General features: G+C 67.3%; 1 protein-coding gene across 1 annotated transcript; it reads right to left on the reverse strand.

Annotated features, from left to right (window-relative positions):
• Positions 1–5,930: 5,930 nt before the first annotated feature.
• On the reverse strand, positions 5,931–8,590 carry LOC123334524 (basic salivary proline-rich protein 1-like). The gene is made up of 5 exons (XM_045166334.1): positions 8,568–8,590; positions 8,306–8,456; positions 7,361–7,960; positions 6,376–6,508; positions 5,931–6,310 (listed from the first exon to the last, which is right to left on the reverse strand). Exons 1-5 carry the CDS (start codon positions 8,588–8,590, stop codon positions 5,931–5,933), a joined length of 1,287 nt encoding a protein of 428 aa, XP_045022269.1.
• Positions 8,591–13,144: the final 4,554 nt, after the last annotated feature.

Genomic DNA, 13,144 nt, shown 5'->3' on the forward strand with positions numbered 1-13,144 from the left:
TGATTTTCGCAAGGCCCCCAGTGGGACCACGGTGGCCAGCGGGCAGGAGGGGCGAGGCCAGCCTGATTCTGGTTCTCAGCACTTCAGGTCAGGAGCACGGGCCCTGCCTGATGCGTGGCTGGGTGTCCTCCACCTGACCTGGAGGCCGGGCCTTCTTGCCTCCTCCAGGCCCCCCTGCTGGGCTGCTGCCCACTTCCTCTCCCCGGCTCCGAGCTGGACCCCCGCCTCTGCTGCTGTCTCTCAGGCCTCAGTCCCCTCTCCCTCCTCTGCTGGGACCCCAGGCGGGGCAAGATGGGACCCCCTGTCCTCTTCAGTGCTGTGCCCCCAGCCTCTGGCCTCCCAGGGTGGACTGCACTCCTGTCTCTAAGGAGGCAGGGACCAGCCCTGAGGGACCCCTCACCAAGCTCAGGCCAGATGATGGGGGCCACCCACAGCCCCAAGGGAGACCCAGGGCCTGGCTGGCGGTGGGAAGCCGGGCGGCAGTGGGGGCTGCCGGTGGCCCACAGCTGGTGACCAAACAGATGTTCCCCAGACAGGACTGGCTGCAGCCAATGCCTGGTTGGGTTTCAGTCTGAGGGGGAAGGGTGGAGAGAGGAGGCCCTGGTCAGTGGGGAGACCTCAGGCAGTGGGCCATCTCGGTCATAGGAGTTGAGCTGCCCCGTCTCCAGCGTGCGGGCAGAGGGGCAGGTCCCTGGAGGGTGCGGTCCCTCGGAACCTCAGAGGAGACTCTGGAACCCCAGCCCTGTGCCCTTGGCCTGAGGCCGGTGCTTCCCACCTGGCTCATGGGGACCAGCCTCACCATCTGCCCCAGGGAAGGCGGGGGACTAATGACCTGGGACTAATGACTTTAGGGCCTGTCTCAGCCTGAGAGGTCTGGTTCTCTGGAGACCAGTGTCCATCCCCCAGCGCCCTTCCTGGAGAGAGGGCTGCTGGTGGGCTGGTCACTCTGTGGACCTGCTGGGGTGCCGGGAAGGGCATGGGGGCGGGGGTGGGGTCTGGACGACTAGACAGGTCCATCCGCATGGGGCTGGGTGGCCACCAAGAAGCCCAGCCCCTGATTACAGGCCGGCCACACCTTGGCGCTCAGAGTCCTCAGCCACTCCTCCCGCTTCCAGCTGTGGGGGATGGGGGAGAGGCAGGAGGGCACCACGTGACCCCAGGACGCCCAGCGTCCTTCTCTTGGGTGCCCCGCGCCCCTTGCGGGACTAAGGCTCCCAGGGCCGCCCTAACTGGGTGCGGAGTTCATCCGGACTGACCTGCCTACCTGGGGCCTCTGGCCGGCCCCGCCCCCTGGGGACCCTGCGAGACCTGGGAGCCCCGAGTGGGCGGGGCGCCGGGGGACGGGGCGGGGCCGGTGGGAGCGCGAGTGGGAGAGGCCGGGAGGCGCGAGGGTAGGGTCGTGGGGCGAGGAGGCCCGAGGGTCTCCGAGTCAGGCCCGCTCCCGGGGTAGGGTCGGGGCTCCCGGGGTCGCACCAGGAGAGGCTCCGCAGCAGGGCTTCGCCTCTTGGGTGCTTGGGGGCTGCGCCTGGGTCCCCGCTGGCCCTCCACAGTTGCCCCTCCATAAATACCAAGGCCAGGACCTAAAATCTGCCCTTGGTCACAGGCAGAAAGACCAGCGAGCAGCCACCCATGATGCCACTGGGGTCCCAAACAGGAGCACAAAAGCTTCCCTACTCCCAGCTTCGTGAGTTCCCCACGGGGTGGGAGTGGGCCCTGCACCTTGTCCTAGGAGGGTTCCAGTCTCGAGAAACAGGAGGGGGACCCAGCTGTGTTCTCCATAATTCCCAGGGCAGACTGGGCCACCGGGACCGAAACTCCTGATGTCCATGGTGGGGTTCTGGGTGCTGAGTAGGTTGGGGTCCCAGGAGGGTGGAGCCCCGTAGCCAGGCCAGCACCTTCCCTGTGGCCTGGGCTGTGACAAGCTGTCCTCTTCAAACCTGCGAACTCGAAAGGGCGGCTCAAGCTCTGATGCCCGTGGGTGTGACTGGCCCCTCCCTACCCCCTACCCCTGCCTCCCAGCCGTCCCGGTTTCAAAGGGGCGGCCGAGAGGCTTCTGCAGCTGTCCCAGAGAGGGGGCCCTGAGGCCGATGTCCAGGGACCCGGCGGCGCAGCAGGAGGGTGAAGATGGGGGAGTGTAGGGCCACACCTGTGGGGCTCGGTCGGGAGGGCCTGGCAGGAGAGCAGAGCCTCGTCTGGGGGCCTGGTCAGGGGGCCTGGAACAGGAATGCAGGATTTAAGACTCAGGAAAGGGGACAGGAACATGGGTCACGGGTTCAGGACATGGGACGAGGACACCCCGCACAGCACAGACTCACCCAGGGCTCGGGACGTGGGGCCGAAGACTGCAGGTGCCAGCCAGGTTGCCCAGCCTCCTGGGCAACACCGCATAGGGCTTGCAGGGGCCTGGGCCTGCTCAGGGGCCAGGGTGGGGTGGAGGGGCTGCGATGTCAAGGGGCTGAAAGGTGAGCGCCCAGACCCAGGGCACAGCCCAGACCCAGTGCACAGGCCAGACCCAGGGCATAGGCCAGAGACGCAGGGATCCCAAAGGGTCAAGCTTCCCCGGGGCTGGGCTGGGCCAGGCAGCAGCCCTCACCGCATGCCTGGGGCACCAGCCCCCATGCAGCCCTCCTGCGGGCAGTGGGCGGGGCCAAGGCTGCTCATCACGCGCAGGGGGCGGGGCCTGGCAGGAGGCTCCCTCTGCGCCCGCTCTGACCTCACCCAGGGGTGGGAGCCCATCCTACTCAAGCACCCAGGGCTGGCTGGGCTCAGGACCCTCAGGAGATGGGCCAGGCATCGGGGGAGCCCGGGGCCAGGGGCTCTCCTGGGAGCCCTATAAAGGTCCATGCAGTCCTTCTCCGGATTCAACCCCCACCCTGCCAGTCCCACATAGGTGCCCTCCCCACGCCCACCTTGACAAGCCCTCTTCAGTCTTGCCTTGGCTCAAGAGGCCTGTGCAGGCCAGTGATCCCCCTAGCCCAGCCACCCTGACTCCTGGACTGCCGCTGTCTGTGGAAGGAAGGGTGGGCTTCCCAGCAGGCGATAGGTATTAGTGAGCCCAGGCAGGCAGGTGGGAGTTGGTAGGGGTCCCTAGACTGGGGAATGTAGTGTCTGGGAAGGGGGCTCTGCCTCCCACGGGGCTTCTCCCGTGGAGACCTCCGGGGGGCCCCCCAGTGGAACCCTGGGTCGGCAGCTTCCAACGCCTTGCTCTGGCTGTGCTGCCTGGGGTCACCTGGAGCTGTGCCTGGAGGGCACAAGAGCCCGCTGTCCAGGGCACCTCTGCTGGGCAGCAGCTGGCACCCTGGTCAGCTGCCTGCGCCCCTGGCATCGCTGACGTGAGGTATGGAAGCCTTGACACGGGGCTCGCACCAGCCCTGGGTGGCTGCGCCCATCCACCACGTGGCTACTGCCAACTGGGCCTGGTGTCTCACACCCCCGCCCTGGCGCCCCGGGAACTGGGTGAGGGCACTCGGCCAGCACCAGCTCTGCATCCGCTCCAGGGCGAAGGAGGCCCTGGGCCAGGGGCCTTCAGCGCACTCCTGTGTTTAGGGGTGCAGGCTGGCTCCTTGGGGGTCTTGTCTCTGGCGCCTGTCGGGGGCGGTGAGACATAGCGTTGCTGTCCGGCGCCATGGCCAGTGCTGAGATGTGCGGCCTCTCCTGCCTGGATCTGGGCTCAGTCCCACCCCGGCCTTGCCCAGGGCTGGCAGGCTTGCTCCCTCCCCTCTCTAGGGCCGCAGAGGTGAGGGCACCCCCAGAGGCTTCACCGATCCCCGCCTCCTCCCCCACCGCACCTTCAAGACTCCGTGGAAGCTGAGCTCTGCGGGACCCACCAACTCCACAGACAAGCCTGGGGAGAGGGTGCATGCGGGCCTGCCTTGGAGCAGGCTCAGGTTAGGATCCATCCCCGTGGGGGCTGGGCTGAGACACACCCTCGGCCCCAGGGCCGGATGGAGGGACCAGTGAAGGGTCTGCAGCAGCCCCAGGTAAGGGCACCCGGGAGCTGTGTGCCCTGTCCCCCTTGCCCTGCATCCACAGGGCATCTGGCCCCGGGCCTGCAGGTGCCGACAGCTACCAGCAGCTGGCTGGAGGGGCCCCTTCTCCTGAGTCTCAGGGGTTGGGGAGAGCGTTCGTTTGGAGGAAAGGCTGAGCCGTCCTTGTGTCCCCAAAGCGCCACCCCCGGGCCCTAGAGACCCTCGCAGAGAGGACACGCAGGGGTATCTTGGCCCTGGTACTTGGACTGTGCCCCCAGGAGCCACCATCTGCTTCTGTGGGCCCCAGTGATGGGGGGCTCCATGCGGGGGTGGGGCAAGGACACCCCAGTGTCACCCTGATGGAGGCAGTGAAGGTGGGTTTCGGGGGGAGGCCCTGGGGAGCGTGAAGGCGCCCCACCCCTCCCGCTGACACTGTCCCCTCCCCGCGCTCAGGATTCCTGACCTTCCTGGAACCTGGCAGTCTCTCTTGTGGGGCCCTGGGTTCCTGGGTTCTTGCTGGGATGCTGCCCCATCCCTCCTGCCCCTCCCTAGGTCTGCCCCAAGGTTGTCCCAGTGGGCTTTTCATGAAGTCCTGTGGCCTGCCCACTCCCTGCTGGGACCCACCCTCAGCCCCACTCTGGGGACCCGTCGCTGGGTGTACACCTCCAGCGAAGGGGGCTGGTGCGGTGGGGGGCAGGGGCAGGGAGCTCTCTGGGTCCCCGACCCCTGCCTCCTGCCCTCACCCTCTTCCGTCTTGTGGCGGGGACAGGGGGTCTGCCGCCTCCAGGAGGACTGCAGTGTGGCCAAGAAGAGCATGTAGTGGTCAGCAGCCGTGGCCTGGCCTGCCTCTGACCTCTGATGTGGGCTGGGACGGTGGGGGTCTAGGGTCACCACCGTATCCCCTTCCAGCCCTGGGCTGCAGGCCCCACCTTAACCCTCACCCTGCTCTCTGCTGCCTGGCAGCACCCCAGGCTGACCTCCCACCCAGCGCACATGAGCTCTCTTCTCAGGCAGCAGACCTTCCCATCTTGAGGCCCCAGGCAGCTCCCTGCCACTCTGACCCTCAGTCTCCTTCTTTGTGGCAGGGATGAGAGACCCCAGCCAGCAGGAGCCCCTTGTTACTGCGTGGGTAGGAGGTTAGCGCAGGCCCGGGACCAGAGCACACGGAGTGGACCCGCCTGGACCGGGGCCCGGGGCGGGGCGGTGTGGGCTGGGGTGGCACCGGACTCCACAGAAGCAAATTCCTTCTTCCTTCACTTTTTCCTCTTTTTTTTTTTTTTTCCACGTTCTTCCAAAAGCCGTCCTCTGCTGTTCATTCCTGGAGCCCCTCCAAGACCATCGGCTCCGGCTCCACTCGTGGCCACAAAGCTCCTTTGATGGCAGAGGCGGGAGCTAAACCAGCAGTGGGGGAGGGGGCTGCAGGCCCCGGCGAGGCCTCAGGGTGTCTTCGGGGGGCAGGGCTGGAGCGGGGTGGGGGTGGGGACCCAGCAGGGACCCCAGCCCCGGGCTCAGCCTTGTTCATGGCTGGGAGAATGGTGGCCCCTGAACCCAGCACCCGTGGTTGAGGCGCCCTGGCTGTTCTTGGGGCGGCTGTGGGGGCCTTCGTGCCCACCTGGATCTGCCGAGGGCGGGCGCCAGCCTGCTGGGAGGTCTGCGGCCACAGGACCCTGTGCCTGGCTGACCGATGGAATGGCGTTTGCCTTGGATTGTCTGTCCTCTGCCAGTGTCTCCACCCATGGTCTGCGGGGCCCAGACGGGCACACAGCAGCACTCACTGAATGTGTGGAGAGAGGGGCTGTTGGCAGCAGAATGTCAGGGTGTGGTTCTTCTCCTTTCTGCCCTCTTGGAAACCGAGAGGCCTGGCCCCCCTTTTTGCCCCCCAGAAGCCAGCTAGGAGTGTTGGGCACCCTCAGTTGCCAGGGAGGCCTGGATGGGCCGCAGGGTGATGGGGAGTCATGGGCATCACAGGGCAAGGGGGTGCCGGGCTGGCCTGGGGCTGGACAGCCGCATGCCGTGGGCTGGTGATGGCAAGTGTCTGCACAGGACGAGGCGCAGGGCAGGCACGGAGCTGCCTGGCTGCCGCCTCGGGGCTTCGGGCGGCCAGGGCGGGGAGGGTGGCAGGCCAGCTGGGTCCAGGACAGGCTGCCGGCTCCTGGGCTCCTGGGCCTGCGGCTGGTACCTGAGGCCGTTCGTGCGCTGAGCCCTCGCAGCTTGGCCGGAGGACTCTCGCTTGGCTACAAACACAAACATCACCCCCAGGGCCCCGCGGGGGCAGCGGCCGGGCGGGGAGCAGGCCCAGAACGAGGCACAATCCACCCTTTGTTCCCGTGGCCGCCCGGAGCCTGCGGGCCAAGAGGAAATGAGGCTGCGCCAGCCAGCAGCCCTCACGGCCAGGCCCCGTGGACACCGGGCTGGGCCCGCAGAGGAGTGGAGGGGCCCTGGGGAGGGGCCCCGGGGAGGGCGCTGGCAGGGCTGAGCAGTATGGACAGAGAGCCCGCACCCCCACCCTGCACGACCACCAGAGAGGCCTGCCCTGCGCCCTGTGGAGGGCCATGGCTGGAGCATGTGTCCTGGAAAGGCCCTGCTCCGGGCTGAGGCTGGCCCGCTGGCGGCCTCCTTCCCCGCCAAGGGCCGCAGACAGGCGCTGGGTCTCTCCTGGCTGAGGGTGGACAGTGGGAGGTACGGGTGACTAGCCAGGGGCTGGCCCACGCCCCACCCTGCCCCTCACCGCTTCCCAGAGCCCCCTGGACAGGACTGAGGGGACAGGGTCTGCAGTCCATCCCTGAAGCAGCCAAGCTCTCCCTTCCTCCTGAGGGGGGCGGGCCTTGGGCTTAGAGTCCTGTCCCAGGCGGCCTGGGGCCCCTGATGGGAGCGTGTGCACACTTGTGTGTACTCTGTGTGCACACGTGCAACTCTGCATGTGGGTGTGTGGGGCTTGGGGGCGCTCCCTCACATTTCCCTTCATCCACACACCCTTCTGAGAGGCCTCCTGGAGTCCTCGTTTGTGAGGCTCCCTGGTGGGGTCCCCTGGGGTCTCCAGCCAGGCCTGCCTCAGCAGGCCCCAGGCTGCCCCGTGTCTCTAACTCTGGAGCATTTCAGCCCCGCCTTAGCCTGTGCTGAGGCTGAAATGGGACCCAAGTCCCCCTTGTCTCTGAGATCTGCGTCTCCCCTGGGGAGGGCTGACTCCACCAGCCAGGCACCTGGCAGGGCCCACTTTCGTCCTCGCAGGCAGCGATCCCACCAGGCCCGACCCCACGGCGGGGGCGGCCTGGGGTCCCACCGGAGTGCCGGGCAAGAGCTCAAGGGGTGACATGCCCGCCTCAGCTTAGGTCTGGGTGCTGGACCCTTGGGGTCCCCACAGAGAGAGGGGGCCGTGGGGCAGGGGCTGTTGCCGTATCGCTGAGGCCCAGGCTCAGTCCGGCAGCCAGGGTGGGTCTGGAGGGTTCTCTTTCCCCCGACACCAGGCCCGCGTCCACTCCCGGGGTGCCGTCTCGGTCCCCAGCAGGGATGGACCAACGGTGGAAGCCCTGCTCAGACTGGGGTCCTCGGGACCGGGGGGCGGGGCTCTGAGGCTTGGGCGTCTGGCCCCGCCCTGCGACGTACACGTGTGCAAGCCGGCCGGTGCTCTCGAGGGGCTGCGCGGACCCGCCTAGACCGCGAGTTGGGGGCCCTTCCTGGGGGTGGGCGGAGCCCGGCCCGAGGCTCGTGCCTTCCCGCAGCCCTGGGGAGCTTTGCCCTGTCCCAACCCCAGCCCAGACCCCGGCTGCAGCAAACACCGGTGGACCCTGCTGCCCCCCAGCCCGGAGGATGCGGTTCTCCTGGGGCAGAGATGGGGCCGGGCCCGTGAAGCCGGGTTCCCAGCAGGCCTGGCCTCCGGCAGCTTCCTGCCCCAGTGTGGCCTCCGCTCGCCTCAACTGGGAGACGACTACGGCGTGGGGTCCCGGGCTGCCCCTCCCATCCGCCAGGGCCTCCCAGAGCGATGCCCCCTCTGGCTACCGGGAATGCAGGGGTACCGCACACTCAGGACTAAGGAGCGTGGCCCCCACTTTAGAGGAGGAACTGCCGATACCACTTTCCACAGAGTCCACGAGACGGTTGCCCAGCTGTGCCGGCCTGCTGCCCAGGCCCCTGCCACCCCCAAGCCCACCCCACAGCCCCCTGGGCTTGGAGGGGACCTCAGTTCAGGTAAGGAGCCTGCAGGTCCCACGGTCCCCCAGTGCCCACCTCCGCAGGGGGCTGAGGGTGGTTTGTTGTTCTTCCTGGGAAGAGGTTGGGGCAGTAGGGGCCTGCCTCTGCCTGCCAGCTGCTCTGGAACCAGGGGCCCGCAGGCAGCACACGGGTGTGTCCAGCCCGTGAGGGTCTGTCCTCCAGGGCGTGTCTGTGTCAGGGGCCTGGGGCTCAGGGCCCAGGGCAGGCGGCAGCAGGCATCCCTGGGGGGTGGGGTGATGGTGGTCCGTGGCCCCCACCCCTTTCCTCAGGTCCAGGTACCTAGAGAGCATGGTGGCGGGGGGGGGGGGGGGCAGTAGGTCTGGAGTCCCAGGCTGTGGGAGGACCTCCCCTGGGTGTCGGGGGCTCCGCCCCGTGGCAGCCCCATAGCACCTGCCTTCGGGCCGGGTGGCCATAACGACCATCCTGCATTTCCGTGGCTCAAGCCGACGCAGGTGGGGACAGCCGTTCCTCCAAGGAGGACAGGTGGGTGCAGGTGGGCCCAGCCTGGGGTGCCAGGAGGGCCATGGGAACTTGAGGGCAGCAGGCTCCAGGGCCTGGCTGTGGGGGTCAGGTGCCCGCGGTCAGCCTCGCGCTCCCAGGCTGTCTGGCTGAGAACCGTCTGACACCTCCTGGGGTCTGAGCTGGGAGGGCAGGGGGACCGGCTGCGGGGCTTCAGGGCCCCCTCCTGGCCCCGCGCCCGCTGGCCTGGTGGGCAGCCCTGCCTCCCTCCCAAGCTGGGCTCCTGGCCGGTCAGGAGGCCAGGCACGGCAGCAGGACCCCCTTGGCAGGGCGGTGGACTGGCCTGGGGTGGCCCCTGAGTGGGCACCGGCCTCAGAAGCTGACGGCGTGAGCGGGAAGGTTCTGGGCTCACGTTACAATTTCCAGTGGAAAAACAGCCCCGTTTTGAACGCTGGCTCCAAGCTTTTAAAAAATTACAAATATATCCAGTTTCCTGACGTGTGCTCAGCTGGTGATGGCTGAGGCCCAGAGCGGCCAGTGGAGGGCCCGTTGGCAGGGCTGACCTGCAGCTCTGGGGAGACACCCCCTCGGCCTGGCCAAGGGGCCCTGGGGTGCAGGCCTGTCCTGGGAGGCGGTGAGGCTGAGGCTGCGATGGCCAGAGTCGCAGGAACGTCAGGAAGGGCCCCTCTGTCCTGCGGGGTCATCCTCTGCTCAGGCCTTTGACGACTGCACCTGACCCCAGGTTGAGGGGCGGGAGCCCGGGGGGCCGCCGGCTCCTGGGGCCTCAGGGTGCGGGGCGGTGGGGCTGTTCCGGGGCTCAGCACTCTGTTGCCTGCCATGGCCATCGTCGGTGTGGAGGGGGCTGGGCTGGGTGTGCGCACACATGTCTGTACTCCCGTAAGTGTGTGCGTGGTGTGAGTCTGGGCATGTCCGCAGCTGGCCCCACACTCGGGTCACGCCAGGACTTGGGCACAACAGGGTGAGCGGGTCTTTAGGGAGGGTGCAGAGGTCCTGGACTGCCTCTCTCTGCTGCCCTGGTCCCTGTGTATCCTCCACGCTAGATGTCCCCAAGCCGGGGAGGCGGGCCCTGCCCAGTGGCCTGTTTGCTTCGCAAAGCAGCAAACATCCTCAGTGCCGTGTGGCCGCCCGTCCAGAAGTGCCATGGGGTCAGTGGGGACCCTTGCCTGCCCCGGCCACATTCCTGGGTTCACGGGAGGCTCTTCCTGGTCCTAAAAACATCTGGAATCGCTTCCACGGGCTGGATTCGAGCTTCCCGCAATTGGAAATGGGGCTGTCTCCTTCAGGATGGGAGGCTGGCGGGTCCGACCTCTCCCCTGCTGGCCGCACTGCCCGAAGGGTGCTCCCAGCTTGGCCAGTGTGGACAGGAAGCCGGCTCGGGTGGAAGTTCTCAGCCTCTAGTGGAGGCTCCTCTGGGCAGGAGATGGAGGTGGACCAGGGAGGCCCATTGCAAGCCTGGCCTTCGGCCCGGGGGAGCCACATGCCCCCGTGACCCTGCAGGAGCGTCTAGGAGCCGTGGTAACCCCAGATCCTCCCTGGAGTGGGGACGAGCGGAGTGGCTGGGGGGGCCCGGCACCAGGGCACAAGCCAGGAAACCACAGCTGTGCTTCCTCACCGGGGACATGACGACCTCTGGGTTTACGCAGGAGCTGCAGATTCCAGCTCCACCAAAAAGAAAACAGACTCCTCGGCAAGGACGTGCTTTCCGCGTGGAGACCCGCTCACTCGAAAGCATCCACCTGGGGTGGTGTGGGGGAAGAGCCTTGAGGTGGAAGATGTGAAAGATGCGGAAGCCGGCTGCGATAGAGGAGGAGACGCTCAGAGGCATCGACTCGGGAGAAAGGTCCCGGAGGGCCTGGGCACTGACTGCCGCGGAGGACATGGAGCGGGGGACGGGGAGGGCGTAGCGTGGGGCCTCTCCTGGGCATCTGCCCGCGCCCACCAGGCTCCCTTCCTGCTGGCCTGACACTGGAGTCAGAGCCAAGTCACCTGAGGCCAGAAACAGCAGCTGCCCACCTGGTGCACATCCCCAGGACGGTGTACGGAGCCCCATCGGGGCCATGCAAGGGTCCCCCCACACCCCCTGTGTCACGCGCACCTGTGCCTCCGTCCCCGTATCCGTGTGTCCCTCGGTCTGCCCAGCCTTGGCGCTGCCCCCGGGGCTTGGGGACAGCATCGTGGGTGCCCGGGGTGGAGAGGGGTTCGCCTGACAGGGTCCTGGAGGTGCCAGAATTGGCCAGCAAAGCTGCCAGCTGGGTTCCTGGACACAGTGACCCAGGCCGGTCACTCACATGCAGTGCCTGTGGCCAGAGCATGTCCCGGGGCCACGTCCTGTTGGCCCAGGTGGCTCTGGACACCAGGCGGGGCACCTTACTGGCAGGGTGCCGCCCAGCATAGGTGGTGGAGCCGGCCCAGCCCTGCGGCCACAGGGCAGCTCTGCGCCCCCCACGGACCCCGCGCCTGGTCCTGTCCTGGCTCCCGCCCTGCTGCGCCTCCCGGTCAGCCCACCCCATGGGGGCGCCAGTCACCCCAGCCATGCTGCTCTGGCTGGTGGCAGGGAGACTCAGCGCACCTGTGGCCGGCCAGCCCCTCGCAGGGGCAGGGCAGGGTAGGGAGGTGGGTGGGGCAGCCCTGGCTTCTGTGCCTGGGCCGGGTTGTGGGGAGGGGCTTCTCCACGTCCCTGGCCTGCAGGCCGTGCTGCACTCCCTGGTGGCAAGGCCACAGCTCCGGAGTCCTCTGCCGGATAAAACACATCTTTCTGAAAATGGGTTGTGACCCTAGTTATGGGACTCTTCCTGCCCCTGCTGTGCTTCCGCGGCTGCACCTGGATCCTCTTCTGGGGGCCAGGTGCTTCCACGCGTCAGTGGGAGTGCTGGCCAGGGGAGGCACTGGGCAGGCTGCGGGTGCCAGACCCCAAGCGCACGGGCGCCCTCTGCCAGGCCCCCGGGCAGTGCTGTGCTGACTCTGCCAGGGAAGGCGCTCAAGGGGAATGAGGCTGGGCTGCCACGTGGCCCTGGGTTGGGGGGCCATACCACCAGCCACCTGCAGCCAGAGGGCCGTGGGCTGGTCCCCATCCTCCCTGAGGCCCGAGGGGTCCCGAGACCACCACCCTGATGAGTCTCAGCTGTTCTCTGCTCTAGACAGTGCCTGAGCCGCCAAATCCAACTTGAGTCCCGCGGCGTGAGCGCTGGTGTGGCTGCCCAGTGCGTCCCTGCTGAGCACGTCTGCGGGTCCTCGGGTGAGGTGGGCTTTTCTGAAAGTGGCTTTCCCGACAGAGAGGACGATGGTGCAAGAGAGAAGGGCTTTGCCCTCTGTGTCCTGTCCCACCGCAGCCTTGCAGGAATGCGCTGCCTCTGGGGGCTGCTAGCCCCATCCAGCCCCTTCCAGTCGCCTGTGTCCACCTGGAGCATGCTGGGCTTGCGGCTGCTGGCCCTGCCCAGCTCCTGGGAGCGGCTGTGCCTGCCTGTGCTGAAGGCCTGGGCCATGAGTCCAGCGGGCACAGCAGTGACCACTAGGGACTCTCGGCCCTCAGCTGCCCTCCTGACTTCCATATCTGTGGTCCGTGCTCATCTCTGGGGCACCTTTTGTGGGACCCAGTGCTCTAGACGACACAGGAGCCACAGTCCCCCAGCCTCTGGGCCTGTGGCTGCCAGCCCGGCCCAGAAGCCATGGGCGGGGACGGCGCTGGGCTGGAGGGCGTTTTCCTCAGCAGGAGCGTGTCCTGTGTGAGAACTCACAGGCACCCGCCACAGGGCAGGAGCAGGGCACCAGGAATGAAAGTTGCTGAGCGCCTGGTTGCTGTGTCTAGAGAAATAAATTTGGTAACAAAGGAGGTTTTAAAAAGGCACAGAGTGAAAAGCCCTGGGAGGGGCTGGGGCAAACATGTTGTTGGCCTGAGTCCAGCTGGTCCACCTGTGTCCTGAGCATGGCTGCACTGGGGCGCGTGGTCACTCAGCATGGCTGCCTGCCCCTGGACACTGCCAGCCACCAGATGCTGGGTTGGGCCCTGGCTCCGGAGCCAGCTAGGGCAGGCACCGGGCGTGGTCAAATGGTCACCCTGGGGGTCCCTGGCCCCTCCTCAGGGGGCTGGCCGCCCACCTCCCCAGCTCCACTGCCCGTTGTCCCCTCCCTGGACCTCTGGGATCTGGGGCCACGGGGGTGGGGCCCTGAGTCTGCGGGCAGCTGAGGCGCCGAGGGCTCCTGTGGCCCCTCCAGACAGGTGCAGGCCTTGCTCCCCCGGCCAGCAGCCTTCCCTCCCACTTATGAAGGTGTCCCCAGAAGCAGGTGTGTGACCGGACTCCGCATGCACAGCCTGGGCCCCGTCCACGCCGGTGTAAGGTGCACGGAGCCTTTCCAACCGAAAACATCGCTGTGTGTCAGCATCCGGAAGTAAATTTCGGCGCGCCTTCAGTTTATCATGGTAAACTCTACCCTGGAAGGACGGATGCTGAAGCTGCAGCTCCAATCCTTTGGCCACCTGATGCGAAGAA

Source organism: Bubalus bubalis, chromosome 7, assembly GCF_019923935.1.
Source record: "Bubalus bubalis isolate 160015118507 breed Murrah chromosome 7, NDDB_SH_1, whole genome shotgun sequence".
Taxonomy (NCBI): Eukaryota; Metazoa; Chordata; class Mammalia; order Artiodactyla; family Bovidae; genus Bubalus; species Bubalus bubalis.